The sequence below is a fragment of the Passer montanus genome, unplaced genomic scaffold, assembly GCF_014805655.1.
Source record: "Passer montanus isolate IOZ18808 unplaced genomic scaffold, ASM1480565v1 scaffold23, whole genome shotgun sequence".
NCBI lineage: Eukaryota > Metazoa > Chordata > Aves > Passeriformes > Passeridae > Passer > Passer montanus.
In genome coordinates, this window is record NW_024366926.1 from 2650302 (window position 1) to 2670410 (window position 20109).

Sequence of the window (20109 nt, forward strand, 5' to 3'; positions counted from 1 at the left end):
CTTGTTATTGGTGCTTTTAAAAATGCTTGTTAGGCTGTTGTTAAACACTCTGAGGGCTGGAATGGAAAATTATTAGAAACTTGTATCCTGGGTCACCTCCACAGCTGGTGGAGTGTGGGAGGGCAGGATTCAGGGTGTTTTATTGCAGATAAAAATGCAGTGAGGTGAATTTGGCCACGCTGCTGTGCCCTGGCAGCTCCAATCTGCAATGGGAGTCCTAGTGGTACCACAGGGTAGCATCCCCTCCCTACTACAAAGCCCAGAAGCTCTCAGCTGTCCATATGACTTTTCTCAGAAAAGTTGATATGTCCAGGGCATTTCTGTGAGCCTACAGCTGAGCATTGTTTCAGATGGCATCAGTATTGTGTGCATGTAAGTATTATATCAGCACAAACCCATATCTATCTATGTAGTCTTTCTGGAGCAATATTTGCACAGGTTCTATTAGGTGGGAAAATAATTAGGCACAGTGCTTGCTGTGAGCAGGTGGGCACAATAGGAAACTTCATCACTCAAGATTATAGTTGTGTTTCCTAGAAGGTGAACCATTTTCTGGAGGTAATTCATTAGTTTTAACGTTTTGCTACTTTCTACTGAGACAAAAATAGGACATATGGACAAAATATATGAATTCCTTGAAAATCTGCTTTTATTTCAGGTATATTTCTATCTGGAGCAAGTGTGCATGTTTCAGTTCATTCCCCAAATTTAATTCTCCTACTGTTCTTTATTTTTAAGATTGAGGGGAAGTAAATAAAGTTGGCCACTATTCAGATGAATGTAAATGCTTCTGAAAAGCTCTTTGAAGCTGCTAGTAACTTCAAGGTGAAATCCTTGATATTTTGAGGTCAAAGGAGGAGGGGGAGTAAACGTCATAGAGTTTGGGGAGTCATGATTCAGAGGACTGCAAAGAATGGCTTGGCACAGCCTACTTGCAATTCTTGTTAGTGTATCAGCAAAAAATGGATCTTGGATCTCATGCTGGTGTTCCTGGCATGGAGCTCATATATGGCCTGCTGTGGAAAACCTCATCCAGCAGCTGGGGACTGGGTTATCTCGATAAATTACTCACAGGTCATCTACAGTAAGAAGCACCCATCGGTTTCTAAAAATTCAGTAGGGGACTGCAAATGTCATTTTGCCACGTAGAAAACTACGCTTGTCATTTTGTCTCTTTCGTATGTACCATGCCTTTCTAAAAGTTTAAGAGGTGCATATATATTTAAAAAAAATGGAATGCAATTCTGAGAAGTCAGGATCTTAAGATAGTCTCAGACTTCTTTATAAAACTTGCACAGTTATGGCTAGTGGAAAGAACAAATTCCCTGTTGCTATTTATGGCAGAGACTCAAAGGAGCTGTGATGGCTAACACACAAAGAAAAATCAGTTATTAATGATCTATGATTTAGCCATATTACTTCCTTGAGTCTTTGAGGTCTGGGAAACTTCTTGTAAAATGAATGCTAAAGGTGTAATTTTTGGCCTTTGATGTAAAGCAGTTGGTTTAAATGGTAAATATTTGGGGCCCCAGACTTTTCTAAAGATATTTGAGTGACAGGCTCTAATACTTAGTTGGAAATTCTTTTTTGCCTGCCTGTCTTTTTCTCTGGACAGTTCTCTATGTTTCACATGGTTCTCCTTTCCAGGCAGTACAAACTCAAAAATAGATTTACTGCTCTGATAAACAAGTCTGTAAACAGCACAAAGTAATCTCCACTCTGCTGTTCATCATTTCTGTAATAATGCAGATATTTCTACAAGAGCTTTAATGTTCCCCTTCAGAGGCTTTTCAGGGAGCTGTAAATCAAAATTAAACTTTAACTTTGCGAAGGTATTTCTTGGTAGGAATCTATTATTTGCAGCTCTTCAGCAAAGCTCCAAATACATCCAACCTGTCGAATTTTCAACAGCCTTAAAAGAATTGCTGAACCTGCTGAGTTCACCGGTCTCTCATTAACTTCTTTGTTTTTTGGGGGTCTGTTAGTTGCTTTGGTGTGGTTTTATGTTCGGGGTTTCCCCCCTTCTCTTTTTCTCTCCCTCCCATTTTTTTCTCCTGTGGTGAGATTAAAGTCAAATTTGGGCTCTGTTTCATCTTCAGTGGCAGATGGTCTCCAACTTTTGAGAATGCATTTGTCTCTTGGCCTCCTCCAGTTATCCTTGTCCTGCTTCCTGTAGCCCAGGGCTGCCACCTCCCAGTTCACAGTGGTACAAGATGCAGAAGAGCACTTGGGAAATATCCACCTAGGCCACCACTAAGTCCTGCTGAATCCCATTCTAATGGCAAACCTAAAATAGCTCTGCTGGTAACAGGAAAGCTATTCTAGCTTTGTTATTTTAGGTAGGAATTTAAGCTAATGTTTTAAATGGGAACAAAAACAAGCTGTAATTTTAAATGAACTTATTATATAATATGAAATCTGAAAATTATTAACAGATTCTTTTTACTTAATGTTCTTAGGCTAAACCCTTGATGCTCATTTATCTAACTGCCTCTATGATTATACCTGTTATGGTGGTTTATAAAAGTTTTTATATGAGATTAAAGATTAACCTTACTAATGGCTACAATTAAAACCTACACTGGAGTAATTTGAAATGGGGCAAATTATGTTATTACTCAAATCTCGCTTCACCACATTAATTTGTGCTGCATTAAATTTGAGATACCAAGGTTGTTCAGCAATGTCAAAGTCAATGCTTCTCTGATTTTGAGGTTTTTGGGGTTTTTTGTTGAAGGCCTATTTTAACAACAGTAACTTTGAGTTGGGTAAGAACTAAGTAGCATGCTTTTTTCCATACTAAGGACGCCAGTGAAATTTGTGGTGTATGGATTTGTAAAAAGTCCCCGTGGCTCAGAACCTAATGTTTCTTTTATTGAGAATACAAATGTCTCAATGTTATGGACCATGATATAAAAGCCAGATATTTTAATAATGTCACTGTTAGGCTGGAGGGCAAGTTTTCTGTAAGGGTTGATTATAGAAATTACATAGCACAGTGCAAGGCTTTAAACTCTGACACTTTCCCTGTCTGTGCACAGCTTTCCTACACTTGAAAGGTAATTCATATGAAAGAAGCCTGTAAATTTAAAGAACATTTGTATCTAATGTGTGCCTTTCATCACAAATTAGATGAACCACTGCTAAGATACTTGGGAATAGATTTTTTTCCTGTGATGGGGCCTAAATATTAATGCACTTGCATTCAGCATCCCCTTGGAGGCCACATTTTATTTATCTGTTGTTCTCAACTTGTTGCTTGTGCTTTAATTAAATTCATTAAAGTGACATTTAGCTCAGGCTGGGACTGTGCTTCTGACCTCTGATTTGAAGGTAGGTCATCATGTTTTTTTGAAAATCACTCTAAATTCAGCCGCCCTTCCTTCTAAAACTCTTATGCTTTCTTCCTATGACCTGAGCTAACATTTTCTGAGCTGATTCAACTCTGTCAGCCAGCAGAATTCCCCCCCTTGCCTTCTTCCCCCCGCTGGTTTAGTTTCTTGGTGGATTATTGCCTTGTCCTGCCTCATGAAGGGGTGCAGCAAGCACAGAGCTGGAGGCACATCCAGCAGCAGAGCCATGGCTGGAGGTAGAGGGTTTGTCTTGGGGAGGAAGCAGGTTCCCTTTTCCTTCCAACAACACTCTCCTGGCAGGTACATTACCCCGGAGCGCTGCCTCTTCAGCAGCTTGGAGGTGGTGACCCTTGGTGACACCTTGTTCCAGTGTAGAGATCAGCTTCAGGGGTATTCACCTTCTTGAAAGGCAAGTTTGTTGCAGTTTCAGAGTTCCCCATCACTGACTAATGAGGCAGCAGCCTCAGAGTCCCAGAAGGTGGGAATGGAGAAGGAGAAAGAAGTGCAGTGATGCTGGTGCGCTGCTTCCTCCACAGGCCTGGTTTGGGTCTCCCTGGCTCAGGCTGGCTTCACACAGTGCCTCAGTCACCTCCTCCTGTCAAATTCCTCCACTCAGAGCTACATCTTGATTTTGTTCTTTTATCACTTCATTTTCTTCTCTCCCAGGGCTTTGCAGTGACTGATTTCCCTTGTGAACACTCATCCCTGGGTGCAAATGCATCCACTTCACTGTTGTTGTCTTTTTATGGTAATCTTCCTCAGTACTCTTTGCCCTCTGCCTGTGAGTTTCTTTTTTCTTCTCTAGGAAGATACTGAGAGATTCTAAGGTAATCTAATGCTTCTTACTCATGAGGAAAGCTTCTCCATACTTTGAGTAAGGGTTTGGGAATGTAAGGGTTGAGAGAATAAGGATATTTATCAGGTGAGTGTGGCAAAGAGATAAGGAGTATTGGTGCTATGAAGAGTGAGCAGTGGAGTTACCCCAGGATGTAGCTGTCTAGTGCTTAATCCTCTGGCTGCTGTCCCTGGGCTTTTTGGGCATCTAGAGGGTGGTGGAAAGAGCTAGTTGTTCGTCCGTCACTGCTTTGGGATCTTGTATGCCTAGAAATGCAGAAAGAGATCTGCCATGGAAATAAAAGGTGCTTTCCATGAGGCTTAAGCATGGAGGTGTTCAGTTTAGGACTTGGCTAGGTTTTGGAGTTTTTTGTGCCCCTGTTTGTATCCATAGTTATGTCACCTTGGAAAAGTAACTGATTGTGTGTGAATTTTGGCTGTCCCTACAGAAATTAATCTCTCTGTTTGCTACAACCTTCTGTGAATTCTTTTAATTGTGGGGGAGGGCATCAGATATAAACTTAGAGATGAGCATCTCTTCTACTTTTACTCAGAGAAGCTGGGAGCAGATCCCTAGCAGGTGCCCCTTGTGTGTTATAATGGAGATAGAGTAAGCAATTTATGGAACCATAAGATAGTTGACCTCAACCTCCACATAAACAGCACAGGGAAGTTTATGAGGATTTTCTGGTTTTTAGCTTTTCTTTGGTTGCTTTGGCTGGGGTGTTGCCCAGCCTTCTGTTTCTCTTCTGGTTTTTTGTTTTTTTTTTTTGTATACTCAGTCCCAACATGTAAAAAGATGCTCTTTCACTTTGTGAAGTCTGTTCATAGCTGGCTGTTTGCTGGCTAAGGGGGATCAAGGTGAAGGTGACCAAATGAAAGTTGCAAATTGCTTTTGATATCATCTATAAAATAAGAAAGCCTGAGACGATCTAGGAGGATGTGGGTATTTGATTCATGTGGGGAAAACAAAGCTGGAGCCACATGCTTCACTTTCTGAGGATGCATCTAATTCTCTTCTTTCTTTCCATGGCAGATTTTAGAGTGCTTAATGGGGGAGATAAGATCCTGTTCCCATTTTGATAGATGAGACGGCATTCAGCTGAGCCACATAGGGGTGATCTGGGAGTGGGGACCAGGACTGTCCAGCCTTGCATGCTGATGGCTTCAGCTCTTTGGCCACACTGGCTGCTGCCTTCAGTCTTCAATTCTTCCCCGGGGGAGCTGGATATGGATGTGGCAGGCATTTGCTGCAATGTCTTGGCACTAGCTTTTGTCTGTAGGATGCACCTTTCTTTAACCCCACTGCAGGCTGAGAGTAGAAGAAAGGCTTTTCCACCCTGTCTCTCTCTATAAAAGACACTGTGGGGTTTTTTTTCTTTTTTTTTATTCTTTTTTAATTGTCAGCAGCTGTGGAGAAAGTGGGGGAGAAGGAATAATATTTCCATATTTGTATATTAATCATAAGATTTCAGAGAACTTTGGACCAACCAATGTATTTTAAGCTTGTCAGAACTTTGTTGATATTTGTGAAAATACTGGGAGGTGGGGGTACTGGTTGCTTGAGCAATGTTTGTTGTCACCATCTTTAACTCAAGGTTTTGCTTTCTACTAATACTGCTCTTCAGATCAGAGGCCAGGTATAATTTGGATTAAGGAAAAGAGAGACAGAGAAGAAATACTGAGCAATGTCTGGATGCAAACAGTTTATGCACTAAGGAGACTTTATATCCTAATAGGGAAAAGTAGGGCCCTGGTTTAGAAAATGTGGAGTGAGCCCTACAAAGCCCATTGACTCCTTGACTGAAAGGGATTTCCTCTCCCACCCACACCTGAGTAGGCTTGAGAATAAGAGGAGGGGGACTTTTTTATTATTACTTTTTTTTTTTCCCCCACAGAGACAAGGTGAACTGTGGGAGTATTAAATACTGCAAAATTACAAACACAGAAGCATTCTTCCAAATTACTAGGAAACCTCTTCCCCCAGCATGCTCTGTTTGCACTTGGGAACAGTAAGTCAGATACTTAGCTGGGCAGACCAAATCATATACAGAGCTTGTGAAAATAATTATCTCTACAATTCCAGCTTTTGTTTCATGGCCCTTAAATATGCACTGCATTTTCACTCTGAAAATTCTGAGCCAGAGCATGATTTTGCTGGGAAAATTGCATATAAAACCTAATTAAAAGCATCAACCCACACTTTTCTCTTAAAAGTACATCTACTACCATCGTGCCTCTAAATGTAACAGAGCTCAACAAGTCTCTAGCAGCCAAGGAAACACATAATTTAAAGGCTATTTCGGCATTTGATTAAGCACACAGTGATAACTACAAGCCCGTGCCCTGCAGGCATGACAAGAGGCAATTATGTTCTGAGGTCAAAAGCGAGGGGGAGAAAAAGCACAAGATTTTGATGACTTACTTAATTTTCCAGCTTCTGAAATTAGCAGAGACAAAGGAGTTCTAAATCGCCCAGATAAAATCCTGTCATTATCTGTTGCCTTTTCACCCTCTGCTCTCACTTTGCCCTGCAGAAGCTCAGGAGGAATATTTTCCACCAAATGGCTGCACTTAAAAAACTCGAGTTGGCACACACTTAAACGTTGAAGAATTTGAAAAACACTCTTTTAAAGTTCTCTATTTAGATGGCTGTCTGCACATAGGATCCTGGAAAAAGACACCTGTTTTTCAAAGTAGTGAGCAGCCATCAGCTCCCCTTGACTTCAAGCCAGCAATTAGGTCACTTATTTGGGAGATTAAATAAGGAACTCAATGAGAGACTGTGAAGATAGGGAGCTGCTCAAAGAAGAGAGAAGTGTATTAATGAATTAATACAATCGTGCTGTGTATTTCACAGATGGGCTTTGATGTATCTTGTTTCACAGCAAAAAGCAAAACATCTTTGCTCCTTACAGGAAAACCAGTAAAAATTATTAAGTAAGATTATCGTATAGGGGCATAACAACAAAAAAAATGTGTTTACAAGGAGATAAACAGCCAGGCTCTAATCTCCCTTTGGAGTATTTATTGCAGATACTGAAGTAGAAAAAAAAGCCATGGAAAGCAAATGATTTGGTGGTCAATGGCAGGATGGAAAACATGTGCCTATTGCTTTAGGAGAAAGCATGATAAGAGATCATGCTGTATTACAATACTCAGCTGCTTCTAGTCTTTCCAGGGTGTTAAATTTTTTATGCTTTTTATCCAGAAAATAAATGTAAATGTTGACTCCATGATACCACAGGGTAAGTCTGTAAGTGAAAGCTGTCCTTCTTAGAGCAAGCAGTCGATTATGTGAAAGGCAAAAAGCTGAATTCTAGGAAGTTTAAAGCTGAATCTAGAAATGTTTGCATCTTTATTGCAGAGTAGAACATGAGCTGTTATTTTGGGGAAGGGGTGTTCAGCTTTGGTTTGGGCTGCTTAGGGGGCATCCTTGGAACTGATATGCATCCAGTTTTAGTAGATCAATGCTGTAAAGTCTCACGTACAGCAGACAGACCCATAATACTAGAAATGTGTTCTCATTTGAGGTAGAGAAATATCTTGAATGGCTTTGTAAATTGCTGTTAGTAATTCTTAGTGTCTTATTTCCAGCATAACATAAGAGTTAAGGTTACCTGCATTTGTACAGTATTGCTGTTTGACAGATACACCAGGTTGTATGAGTGAATTCTCACACATTTAATTTTTTGTGATTTTAAGCAGGGTTTTCCTCAGCCCTCGCGTGTTCAATTGATACAGACGAGCTGCTAAAAAACACCCCAAAACATAGGAATTAAGAGCAAAAATATACTTTCTGAATCGTGTGGCTCAGAGGTTTTGTATTCTGTAGTGGGAACTGTAAAAAGTAAAGTAGTATTACCAACTCTCTTTGCCCTTTGTATAGCCCGTGTTAACCTTCCAGAGGAAAAAATCCGAATTGCCCAAGGACTGGGCAAAACCATAGCTCCAAACAGCTAATATTGCCTATAAAACCTCATTTTGTCATTTTTTTGGCAGTTAACAGGAGTCATCTAAGCACATGGCAGGAGGAGGGAGGGCCCTTGGCCTCAGCATTCTGCCAAAAGCTGCTAGAAACCTTCTGCCTCCCATGTCACCAATCTGCTCAGGTTTAGCACAGAACAGGCTTGAGAGGAGAGCTCACCACAGCTCTTTTCCAAAATCAGAATCCTGGCATCAGAAGTTTTTTGGTCAGCACTGGCCTTCTGCCATAGTCCAGTGTTTGACAGAGCAGAGCCTGCTGCAGGCTTCTGTAGACCACTGTAAGCAAACTTAATACCTCTTGAAGTTGTATTTAGGGCAGGCTAAAATTGCTGAGCTGTGCTGACTCTGCCTTTCTGGCTGGCTTATCTCTTCTGTCAAATGTCTCTAACATTGTCCCATCCTTCCTCCACTCTGCTCCACCTGACTAGTGGTATCAAGCAAAGGGTAAGAATGAGGCAGTGCACCTTAGAGGTTCACGCTTCTCCTCCTTATTTTCCTCCTCTTGTAAGAGAAGAAGCTGGTGGCAGTGAGAATTTATTGCATTGCACAAATGTATGGTGCAATATGAGCCCAGGGCAAAACCGTTTCTCCAGTCTCAGGGAAGGAAGACATCTCAAGTGATCCAAACCCTAAAGCTGTGCTAATTGTGCAAGCTATTATTCAAGAATGAGCACACGTCTGTCTTGGGAGTTTGGCAATTAGTCCGCAACTCTGGCACACCAGGGAGGGTCTGATATCAAAGTAATCCCTGCAGATTTGCAGAAATTGGAATCTGAGAATCTGTCCAGTGATAAATAAATGAGACAACTGACAATAATGGAAGGATTCATGGAAGTCAGTGTGTTGGACTGCTGCCTGACAGACAGGGAAGCCTTGATATAGTCAAATGGTATTCTGAGAATTTTCCATAAGCAAACTTGGTGTGCATGTACCATGGGGAAGTTTTATGGAACAAACTTCCATAAAAGAGCAGAACACTGGGTGAGATTTTTGGTTTAGGGGGAGGGTATTTTGGTGCTTTTATAATGGGGCCTGGAGGAAAGGGAGTTGCTGAAAAGATCCCTGGTATCAGATGGGCCACGGATATACTGGAGGCTTAAACCTCTCACCATCACATAGAGACAGGCTTGGGTTGTCTGAGTTTTGTGGTTGGAAGTGTACAAATGTAGCTTGGAGGACACATCATCCCTGTATCTGGAAACCTTTATGGTTCCTTTCATTCTTGTGGAATAAAGGAGGAAAGGAGTTAGCTTTTATTTCAGGTTGTGACTGGTGTTCTAGGCTGGGAAACAAGTATTTAGTTCCTAGCATCACCATGGATTTCCCATGAGATCTTCTGGAAGCTGCAAAACCCTTCTGTGGCTGAGTTGAGAAAGACAATGTGTAGCTACTTCATGTGGATATTTGGGGATTAATATATTCACGTTCGTCAAGCTGTTTAAGATCTTTGGATCAAAGAGCCTGTAAAGATGGGAAATACAATTGCTTGTTGTCAAGTGGCATTGTTTACTAATACTTTAGGGCTTTGTTTTCAAGGCATCTCAAAGTGTGTTTCTTTTTTTTTTTTCTTTTGCAAACTGTAGCCTGGATTTCTTTTAAAACAGGTAAGACTTCTGAGAGCTCTTTAATTTCACAAGCATTTGCCAGCTATTTGACCATCTAGGCAGATCCAATGCAAAGCTAAGATTGAACTTAAATCATCTGGTGTCCCATAAATTGGCCTTTCCATGGAAAGTATCACTGCAGGGCCCAAACTTTGGGATGGTTGCCAGAACCTGCAGGCCATCCCCTGGCATGCTGCAGGCATGCAACAAAAGCCATTAGGATCACTTTTTCCAAGGTGTAAGAAAAGGACCAGGAGCAATACAGATGTTATTACATCTGCTGTAGGACAGGTGCAATCTTGCTGAGCAGGTGGGATCCTGGTTCTTGGATTGCTTGTTGTCATAAAATTTTCTTTGCTGTTCAAGTACAACACAGGACTATAATTTTATATATCAAAGCAAACTAGTTTTTCACCTGGTAAGTAGAAATAATAACAATGCCATAGTTGCTATGTTTCAATAAGGGGTTTCTAAAGCCCTATATAAAAGGGATCTATAGCTTATTTTTAAAATGAGAAAATCAAGTCACTGAGTGGAGAAGTGATTTTTCTGGGCAGCCAGCAAGCCAGCGACCAGACCCCGTTTCTGCAGATCTTATCTGAATGGTTCTGAAACTATCTCAGCACAGCATATGGGTAAAGCCTTCTGCTGAACGTGATTCCGCTTTTAATTTTAGCCTCGGTGTGGAAAGCCAGTGTTGACTGTGTTTCTGTGTTAATCCTTGCAGCTTTCAGCCGTGCCCCAGTGCCCATGGCTGTGGTCCGAAGGGAGCTGTCCTGCGAGAGTTACCCCATCGAGCTGCGCTGCCCGGGAACAGATGTTATCATGATCGAAAGTGCCAACTACGGCAGGACTGATGATAAAATCTGTGACTCTGATCCTGCTCAGATGGAGAATATCCGCTGTTATCTGCCAGATGCCTATAAGATTATGACTCAAAGGTATAGTGCTTAATATTCTTTGTTTGCTGACTGTCGGTTTTTTAATCCGGAGTGTACACACCAGTTTGTGTGTGTGTTTGCATGAGGAAATGCAGGTGCTTAGTCTGGATGTGTGCACGCAGAATTACAGCTATCATTGCTAAACTGTGGGTTTAACAGAGTTGGTTTAGCATCACACAATATAAATAACATTTCCTGTAAGTACTGCTCATCAGTCATCTTGATTCTCACTGCGTCCCAGTTTTCCCTCTGAAATACCTAAATATCAAGGCTCTAAATGAATGTAAAAGTGCAATCTTTCTCAAAATGCATATTCACTAGTTCTTGTGCTGTGTTCAAACAGTAATCTCCTTGAAACAATCAATATTTTGTGTTCAGAATAACATTTACAGTTTTCAAAACACAAAGAGGGATCTGCATCCTTCCTTGTGTTGCCAGGCTTCGTTTTAGGGGAGATCTGCATTTCTTGTCAAGCATTGGTATTCTCATTGATGAATTGCTGAATTTCTGTATAATAACTGTAGCGGTTAAGTGTGGCTGGTGCATTTGGTAATGGTAACTGAGATGCAGTCAGACATGTAGTCAGACTCCTGTCTTGCTTGCAGAGCCAGGGCCTAACAGTTTATTCCAACACAGAGGTGTCTTGGTTGTGAAAAGCCTTTTAAATGTTGCTGAATTTTTGAGGATATTTTCTGGCACAAATGGTGTTGTGGGAAGGATTCATAAGTCACAGCTCTTGACATGTAATTGAATTCAGTAATACATTCCTAATGCATGAAAAATTACTTAGTGCATTTGACTGTTAATTAGTAATAGAGATTAGTATTTCAAGGTATTAATAGTGGCATTGGCATAGGCAAAGTGTTGCTAATTGATGTCATGACAACATGTGTTTGGGTCCTAACAGTGACCTCATGGCTTAAAGCAGTGCAGGGTTTTAATGGAGCATCTTGCTGTTGTTTGCTGTGAAATGCTTTTCACTAAAATGGACTGGTGTGAGCAGCATGAGTTTCAGCTGTGTTTCACATGCTAACTGCTATTTTTGACTTCCCTTTGGAAACTGCTCCATGTCGAGTATTTAGGTCTCAAAATGTTGAGGAGTCTCATGACAAATGTGCCCACTGCTGCATGTGGTTCCTCTAAGACCATTCTTTAAGTGGGACCTCCTTGGGTAGCTGGTCGAGTTCTTGTTTATAGGGTTGTGCCAGTTACATTTTCGAGAGAAGTGGGAAGGGTAACAACATGCCATCAGCCAGTCCCTTGGATTCCATGCGGTTTTAGTGGAATTACTGTAATTCTCCTGTTCAGGTTGTTAGTGGCTTCAAGCAGAAACCCTTAATCCTCTGCATATTGGCAGAATAAAGCCGTGTCATCCCCTTTGTGGCCTGTTACAGAGTACAAAGTATTAATATTTTTATTTTTATATATATATATATATTTATTGGTGTCCTCTAGGCCACAGCTCCTGAGCCAAATGCAGAGCTTTGCAACCTTCTGGTCAGTCCCTGCATGTAGCAAGTCTGCAATAAACATTGGCCCTTGGGTCAGGGAGGGCACACAATTGTCTTCTGTACCCCTGGCACTGCAATGAAAATGTCTGGTGATTACTCACCTCCAGGTATCATCAGTGCAGGCTCGAATGGCTTAGCAGAGTTAGCAGGGAAGCTCATTTCTGTAGCAAAATATCTGTGTTCTTCCATTTGGGCAGCAGAAAGTGGTGCTGAAGAGGATGGACATTGAAGGGAGGAAAAGATCTGCAGTCCTATTATTGGTTACTATTGAGCTTCTTGAAAATAAATATAGCCTGATGTTAAAAGACAGGTAAAAAAGGAGAAAATATTCTACTTTGCATTTTTGTCAGTCTCATTTCTTTTTTTGTCTCCATTAATTCAAAGAGTTGAAACAATTTAAAAATAAAGCCATTAAAATGAAATATGTTCTTAAGATGCAAACCAGTCTGTCAGTTCACAGCTCTGAGTACACTTTACAGCTGAGCCTCTGAAAAAAGTAGTTTAAAAGGAAAATTGTGACAGCCTAGTAGTTGTGGCACTAACTATGGCATTTTCTTCTGAAAACCTCTACCTTCAGAATTAATCAATCTAGCAGTATTTGGGTGGGTTTGCAGATGAATGCAGGCTCTAACACAGTGAGCTTGTCTTTGCAAATGCTTCAGGGTGGGGGAGCAGCTGCTGGGAACTGAAGATTGTCGTGACAGTGAAACCTGCATGGTGATTGAAGCTGTCTGTGCGTGGAAAGAAAAGTGGTATGAGCACTTACTGGAGTAAGTTGTCTCACTACTGGCAAATTTTAATCAGCAACTGCACAGCCAACTCAAAACTCATTGCAGCGTAGCTGTGGGGAGGGAGAGAGGGAAAGATGGGAAGGAAAGTGTGTGTGAGACAGAGGTGGTGTTAGTGTGTGAGCTGAGGCTGTGACTGAGCAGATTTATGGTAGATATTAGTGACTGCTCCCCCAGCCCACCCCCACCAAAGAAAACCTGAAAAAAACACCAACAAAATCCCAACAGCCTGAGCTAACATGTTCCTTTCTTCTGTACACTTATATAAATTAATTTTTGCAGACTACATGAGGTTATTTTGAAAGGGAAAGACATAAATCTTACAGTGTGTTTGTGGAGCCCCCTAAGCAGAGGGAACACAAGGAGTCCGTGCTGCAAGTATTGCCCTGAAACTATCTACAATCTTGGGAGTATTGCTTGAAGTAAAGGACATTTAAAGAGCTTGTAGGGAGCTATTTTATAGGATGTTAAATCTCTGAGGCCTATTTTAGGTTTTTCTTTTTTATTTTTTAAAATTTTGCCAGCTCCTCCTTCAAACATCCAAGCAGCTGTTGTCGTAACAGCTCAGAAAATGTGTTTTATGAACTGGACTTTTTCTGATGTGATTAGGAAAAAACTGTATTTTGTAGCACATTTGCTTTGGAGAAACATTTTTGCAAGGCCTGTAACAATTAATTAAATTTTAACCATGCCCATTGTAAATTGTGTGCACTGTACCATGGGAGACTTCCTATGCCCTCTCTTGAGTCACAAAATTTACATATCATCCGTTCCAATAGCCAGGGTTCTCTGTGAGCAATAGGGGAAAGTGGCCTCCTATTCTTGTAAGAGTTACCTTTGTTTTTTTAGTGTTAACACAGTTTAGTATATTAGAAGCATCCTAAAGGAAAAAGGGAAAAAAATATCTTTTGGTGTGCTCTCTTGAATTTTCTGTTGATGGTTCTCACCAAGGAAGCATCCTGGGTTGAAAGCAAGGGACGGAAGAAGAGAGGATCAGGTTTTTGCATGTGTGTTCACAGAATTTTGTGCTGTCAGTACCACCTTTGCATTTAACTTTGAAGTTTGGAACATTCTTTTCCATAGACTTGAACCTCTAATGTTGAAAAGGGCGGGGGAGAGGGAAGTCCAGGTAGGAGCAGTAGGAAGTACGTGGCATGTAGGTACACATACACAAAGCTCTTTGATTTTTTGCCCTAAAGGCAAGAGCAAAGCTTTCCTTTTGCTTTTTGGATCCTTGTCTACCCCAACCATTGTCTGCCACTCTTAATCTGGAGGAAGGGAAGGAAGGATGGAATAATGAGGCAAGATGACAAAACCAGCAGGCAGAGCAGAAGAGACAGGAGAAATGTTCACAGGTCTCAGCAGCTTTTCTCAAGATCAAAGCAAAATTCTTTCTGCCCTAGAAGATGTGGAAGGCTCTTGCTGGGGAACTCTCATCTCGCTCAACAACCAGGGAACTTAATTTGCAAAGTAGGCAGTGTTTGCCTTTCGCCACAGCAGAGCCATGCAGAGCTCTTGTATGCTGCTCTTTACCACTTCTGGCTTGGGGATGAGGGCTGCTGAAAGCTGCTCAGCTATCTCCTCGCTTTTCCCCTGAAGGGAGGCACAGCTGGGAGGTACTAGATGTCCTGCTGGGCCTGCAGTAGCTTAGCTGAGCTCATTTCCTTTAGGTTTCAGTCTGATCTGCATGGCTTGTCCCTGTGGTTTCGGTGTTGACATCACTGATGAAGATTGCAGGTCAAGACTTAAAAGGAAAAAAAAAAATAGAAAAAGTGCAAGACTGCAGGAATGTATGACTGTGGTCAGCTGCTCTTAGATTTCCCTTTAGTTTCATCAGAAGGTCTAATCTTTTTATGTGAGAAGGGCACTCACAATTCTCTTGATAGTTGGAGGGATGGTAGCAGGCACTTTGCACAGCGTAGGGGAGAATAAATAAATTGAATGAAGCAGCTTGCATTACACTGCAAAGATTTTTCATCTCCTGAAGGGCTATTTTGCTAATGTTTTTGGTTGATGACCTGAAAAATGCAGGAGTCTGAAATGAGTGCCATTATTATTGTAATAATATTGCATCTCATGGCGTGCTATTATTGATGTTATCATCTCCTGTGATTTTCAAGACACTTCTCAAATGTCAGTGATCTGCACTTGCATTGCGAAATAAAGAGGTAGGATTACCTGTATTTTACAGATAGGATCATTCACGTTGGTCATTCATAAAATGGCTGCTGGTTTTGAACAGACTAGTTTGGGATGTTCTTGTAGAGTCATGTATATTAAGTAGCTTCTTGCAGTGCTTGTGGCAAGGTGCAGAGGACAGGAGAGCTGCAGCCTGGAGGCTCTGTACTGACAAGGCTATCAGCAGAACTCGAGAGCATGGCTTCAGCTGAACTGTGTCAGGCTCTACACAATTAAAGGCATATTTCTTAGAAAACAGCCCCCTGCTTAGGTGCTGTCATCACCTCTGACTCAGATACTGAATGCCCTATTTGGGAGGAACCCCCCACTACCCTCCTCTGCATCCTGAGCGCATTTTGCTAGGACTGCCAAGATACTACTCATTTTTCTAAATTTGTTACCACACAGATGGCATGAGAAGTACATTTCTGACGGACTGAGATGCTGCAATGGGAAGCTAGGCTTTCTGGGAAGCCTAAGTCTGGCGCTTTGAGATCTCCACGTGAAAAGCATCAATATGGAAAAATACTAATGTTTCAGTTAGATACTTTTTATAACCAACAGAAATCAGTGGGAAATAGTGAAACTCATGTTCCCTGGATTCTGATTTTAAAGGTTAGAAAGCAAGCCTCACCACTTAGTTAAACCATCTATTTTCTCACCATGTGGAAAAAATTTAAAATGAAGGGAATTCTGTTAATCTCACCTGAAAGTTGACCCTGGGACAAGGGTCCATACCATATTACTAAGGCAGGGAAAAAAATCAAAAATAACCAAACAACAGCAGTAAGTCCTAGTGGGGTTTTGTGAACTGGGCTGTTGAATCACTCTAAAATAGGTTGCTACTTCCCAGCCTACATAGTCTTAATTTATCCTACCTCTTCTTTTCCTGAAAATGATGTTGGAGTAAATTCTTAAAGTGACAGCCCCTTGGAATTGCTCTGGTACCCTAGGAAATCAGGGTTTGCCAGCTGAAACCTCTCAGATGATTGCAGCTGCCATGGTAACAGATGAGGAGGAGGCAGTAGCTTCTGAAAGTAATTAGGTTCCAAACCATGGAAGGCTCTGTAGATCAGAAATAGTGCTTTAGGCCTCCCTGGGTACCAATTGGTAGCAGTGGCCAGCTATAAAACACCACGCTTACAATAAATAAATGAGTAGATGGTTGTATTGTGCTGTGGCTGTTGGGTTTTGGTTGCTTTTAGCATGTGACTCCAGCACACGGAAAACCCAGACTTGAGAAAGCAATGTGCAACCAGCAGCTCCTGTGGCCAAAGGGAAAGGCCTCCTTGATATGGGCATGCTGGAGAAATGAATCTTTGCTGTTCTGTAAGTTTCAGTTTTTCCAGCTATTTCACTTTTTTTTCTTTCCAGTTTTTCCCTGGCCTTAACTGACAAAGAGAAGACACAGTATAATCTCTTGGGTAAATCATATCTTGAGGTGGCCTCAGAATCTCTGAACACATGATGTGCTGAAAATCCAGGTTTATTACTGCATCCATTACTTAACTAGTGTGAAAGTGGCCACCTCCAGCCTGTCAGAGGGAAGGAGCCAGCCAGCCCTTGGCAGCCTTTCACGTGTAGCTTTTGCCAGTGGGAGAAGACCTACGTGGAACATACTCCTGTCATCTGTTTTTCTTCTGAGTGTTTGAGGCTTGTTGAGAGCAGCAGCTCAATTGTTGACGTGGGAGGAGGGGTTGAGCAAGGGTGGATGTGTTGCTGGCAGCACAGTCCTGAATCCACAAGAAGGGTGCTCAAGGAAGATGCAGCTTTAGGCTCTTGGGTGTTGTTCTCTGCTTTGGCTGAAACGGGTTTTGTAAGCGTAATCTGAAGTGCCCAAAGAGCAAAGTTTAAAGCCAGGCATCTGCATGCTTCCTGTGGCACCTCCTGTCCATTACCTAAGTTGCTGAAGTGATAAACATCAAAGATGCTTTTGCTCTGTCTTCCTGCATCTTCCATTCACCCAAATGTGGCAGACGTGTGAGGCTGTCACAGGAATTGGCCTTCACATGCTTGGTCTTCTTGTCACGAGGCTTAAATCTATACAAAGCATTGCAATATCGTCTGTAAGGTTTGTTCAGGCTAAGTGGACTTATACTATCTTAAGATAACAAAGCAAAAGTTTCTTTTGATTAGAAAGATATGTGCACACTTCTTCTCTGGTTGGTTTTCTGGTTAGGAATAATGTCTGAAGGGCTGTGAGGTAAGATGGCTTTGAAGTAATGCATCTATATCACTTTCTTTTGCTTCTTTCTTTCTTCATGTACAAAAAGAGCTCAGTTAGTCTGTGCCTGAGGTCGAAATTGGGTTTATACACAGGGGATTGTCTATTCTCTAGGACATTTCAAAGCTTTCATTCAGCACACTTTTGACTGCATCGTTTGTGGAATCTTTGGAGCTTGAACTCCATATTCCATTCCAAGACGTGTAAAACCAGCACTGGCTTATACCACACCCTCTGCGTGTGTGCCTGGGATTTCTGTGCCTCTCTGCAGGGCTGGAAGTGCTCCCTGCAGACCTCCCTCACCTTTGCAGGCTTGCAATTTGGCATCCACAGCGTGGCTGTGCATTTTATGTGATCTCTCTGCTGATACCAAATGCAAACAGCCAAAAGATGTCCATTAGACACAAACAATTTACTTGCCAGCATCAAAAATAGGGGCTTATGCAGGCAATGTTCCTGGATGATCAGTTCAGTGTGGTCCTTAAATTTAGGTGTGGTTTTGTTACAGGGATAAACTGAAAGTTTATTTCAACCTCTTTGGGAAAAAGAGGGAAGGAATTACAGTTACTGGAAGCTGTGACCCAAGAACAGGTTTTGCTGCCCATTGTAATTCAGGAGAAGGATTTTATGTATCAGTAAGTGGAGTGCATAAGAAATGCCAGGCCACATTTGTGATGTAAAGAAAGGGCAGGATATGGAATTTGATTAGAGCCATCTTCTATGCATTATGTATAAGATAATACATTGGTGTCAGTTATATTGAGTAGAAGCCTTAATTCAGCTTGAGCCCTGCTGACATCGTAAACTGGGAGACAGGGAGTGGTTTATGGGCAGTAGTGGAGTCTCCAGACTGAATTATGGCCTCAGCATCCAGTCTGTTACCGAGAGTTGCAGCTGGTAGCAGGCAGTATATTACATGCTTTTACCCAGAGTAGGGCTGGTGACAAGGAAGGGAAAAACTTTATCACAGAGACACTGTGAGAAATGGAAGACTGAGTTATGGGCAAGGCAACAATAGAGAACTATAAAACTAATGCAAGAGAAGGAGGGAGGATTTTGAGCTGGCCAAAAGGAAGGATGCCAGAATGGGAATAGTTTCCCCACGCAGTCACTGGTTTGCCCCTGTGCCTGCTGTCCTGTCTCCCTCAGGGCAGGATGTGGTATACCACAGTGGGCAGGGACTATTTCTGCCACTCCCATGCCTTTTTTTTTTGTTTTTGATCCCTCAGAGATTGCCTTTCACCCCAACGCCCAAGATTTTTTAGTATCATTTCTAGATTTTCAGCCATAATTGTAATTGTGTGTTTTTGCTGTCTGTGTAAATGGTCAAATCCTTTCTGAGTCTCGTGAAGTCCCTGGTCATGGTGACTTACAGGAGCTCTAAGTCCAGCAGGATAATAGCTTCCTGTGTCAAAAATTAATGTTAGGTCTTAATTTCTTTTCCAACCTTTCTCATTGGAGGAAGAGGCATCCAAGCCATCCTTGGAGACAGAGGCATCCAAGCTACCTTTGCCATTTCTGTTCCTTAGCTTGTATTCATTTGTCACATGGCTTTTAACCTTTCTGTTCGCCAAGGGAGAACGTGATGATCTTTCAAATATTTCTTCTTGTGGGAGTTGGTATGGATTTTTGTTACAAGTGTGTGAAGGTTCTTGTTGTTCTCCCTGAATACCTTTCATTTTTAAGCAAGCCCAAAAGGACAGAAGAGGGAGAAAAAAATTGTGATAAATTTGAGAGTTTGAGGTCATTTCTCTCTATAAAGCCTGCTTCTGCTCTTCCTTTTCCCAAGTGGCTTTGAATTACACAATGTCCCTTTTGACTCGAGTATTACACCCACACAAATACAATTGCATCCTTCCCCAAAAGGCCTGCTCTGCACCTAATAAATTATTAGCTCTCTTGGTTGCCTGGAACAGATTGTTCCACTTAAATGATTACAGTGGTGCCAGCTAGTACTGATAGGGAAGGTCTGGTTCTTGATACTAGCAAATGAGTGGAGTAAAATATCAGTGTTCATTAGGTTGGAGGGAGCAGGGCTAGTTCTGGCAAAAGGATAGTACTTGTTACAGACATCCAGGGTCTTAGTCACACACAGTGGAGCACTATAACCTTGTCACAGATGTTGGTGGACTGGAAGTGTGCTCAGGTTGGTATCTCAGATGATTTTCTCATGGGTCATGGAAAATTTCACGTACAAATGCAGATGAGTCATTGTCATCATTGATATTTCAGGGAGAAAAGAAGACATCTTTAAAAAAACCCAAGCCTGCCAGTGTCAGAAATGTACCTCAACACCCTTTTTAATTATTGGCAAGGTTGCTGAGAGCTGAAGACAGGTATCTAATATCCAAGACACCTTAAAAAGACCCCGAACCCCTTAATGATGCATACACACAAAGAATATAGGTCACCTTCAATGCAGTGGATTAGTCAGAGCTCTGGAAAATCAATTTTGTTTGATTAGCTGCACTTGTAGCTAGATGGAAAGAGTTAAGGCCAGGCACCAAACAGTGCAGGGTGGTGTCTGTCGTGGTGGGCTGCAGTCCAGAGAACAATTTGGTGCCTGTGTAGCCGTGCATGTGGCAAGAGCTGTCTGAAGTCAGCATGGAGGTAGAAGCCTTCCAGGAAATCTCTGCACAGAGTGAGAGAGGTCTCTCTTCATTTTTGTGGCCTGGATGGCATCCAGGTG

The 20109-nt window shown here is 41.8% G+C and overlaps 1 protein-coding gene across 14 annotated transcripts in view; it reads left to right on the forward strand.

Annotated features, from left to right (window-relative positions):
* The window catches only part of ADGRL3 (adhesion G protein-coupled receptor L3), a 490192-nt gene that overhangs the window by 216500 nt on the left and 253583 nt on the right, over positions 1–20109 (forward strand). For 13 of the 14 annotated variants that reach the window (XM_039710508.1, XM_039710495.1, XM_039710502.1 and 10 more), the window contains exons 4-5: positions 9758–9778; positions 10506–10719. In XM_039710508.1, coding sequence (XP_039566442.1) covers positions 9758–9778; positions 10506–10719 — 235 coding nt within the window. The remainder of the gene's footprint in view (positions 1–9757; positions 9779–10505; positions 10720–20109) is intronic. The other variant, XM_039710499.1, reaches the window with a different exon arrangement.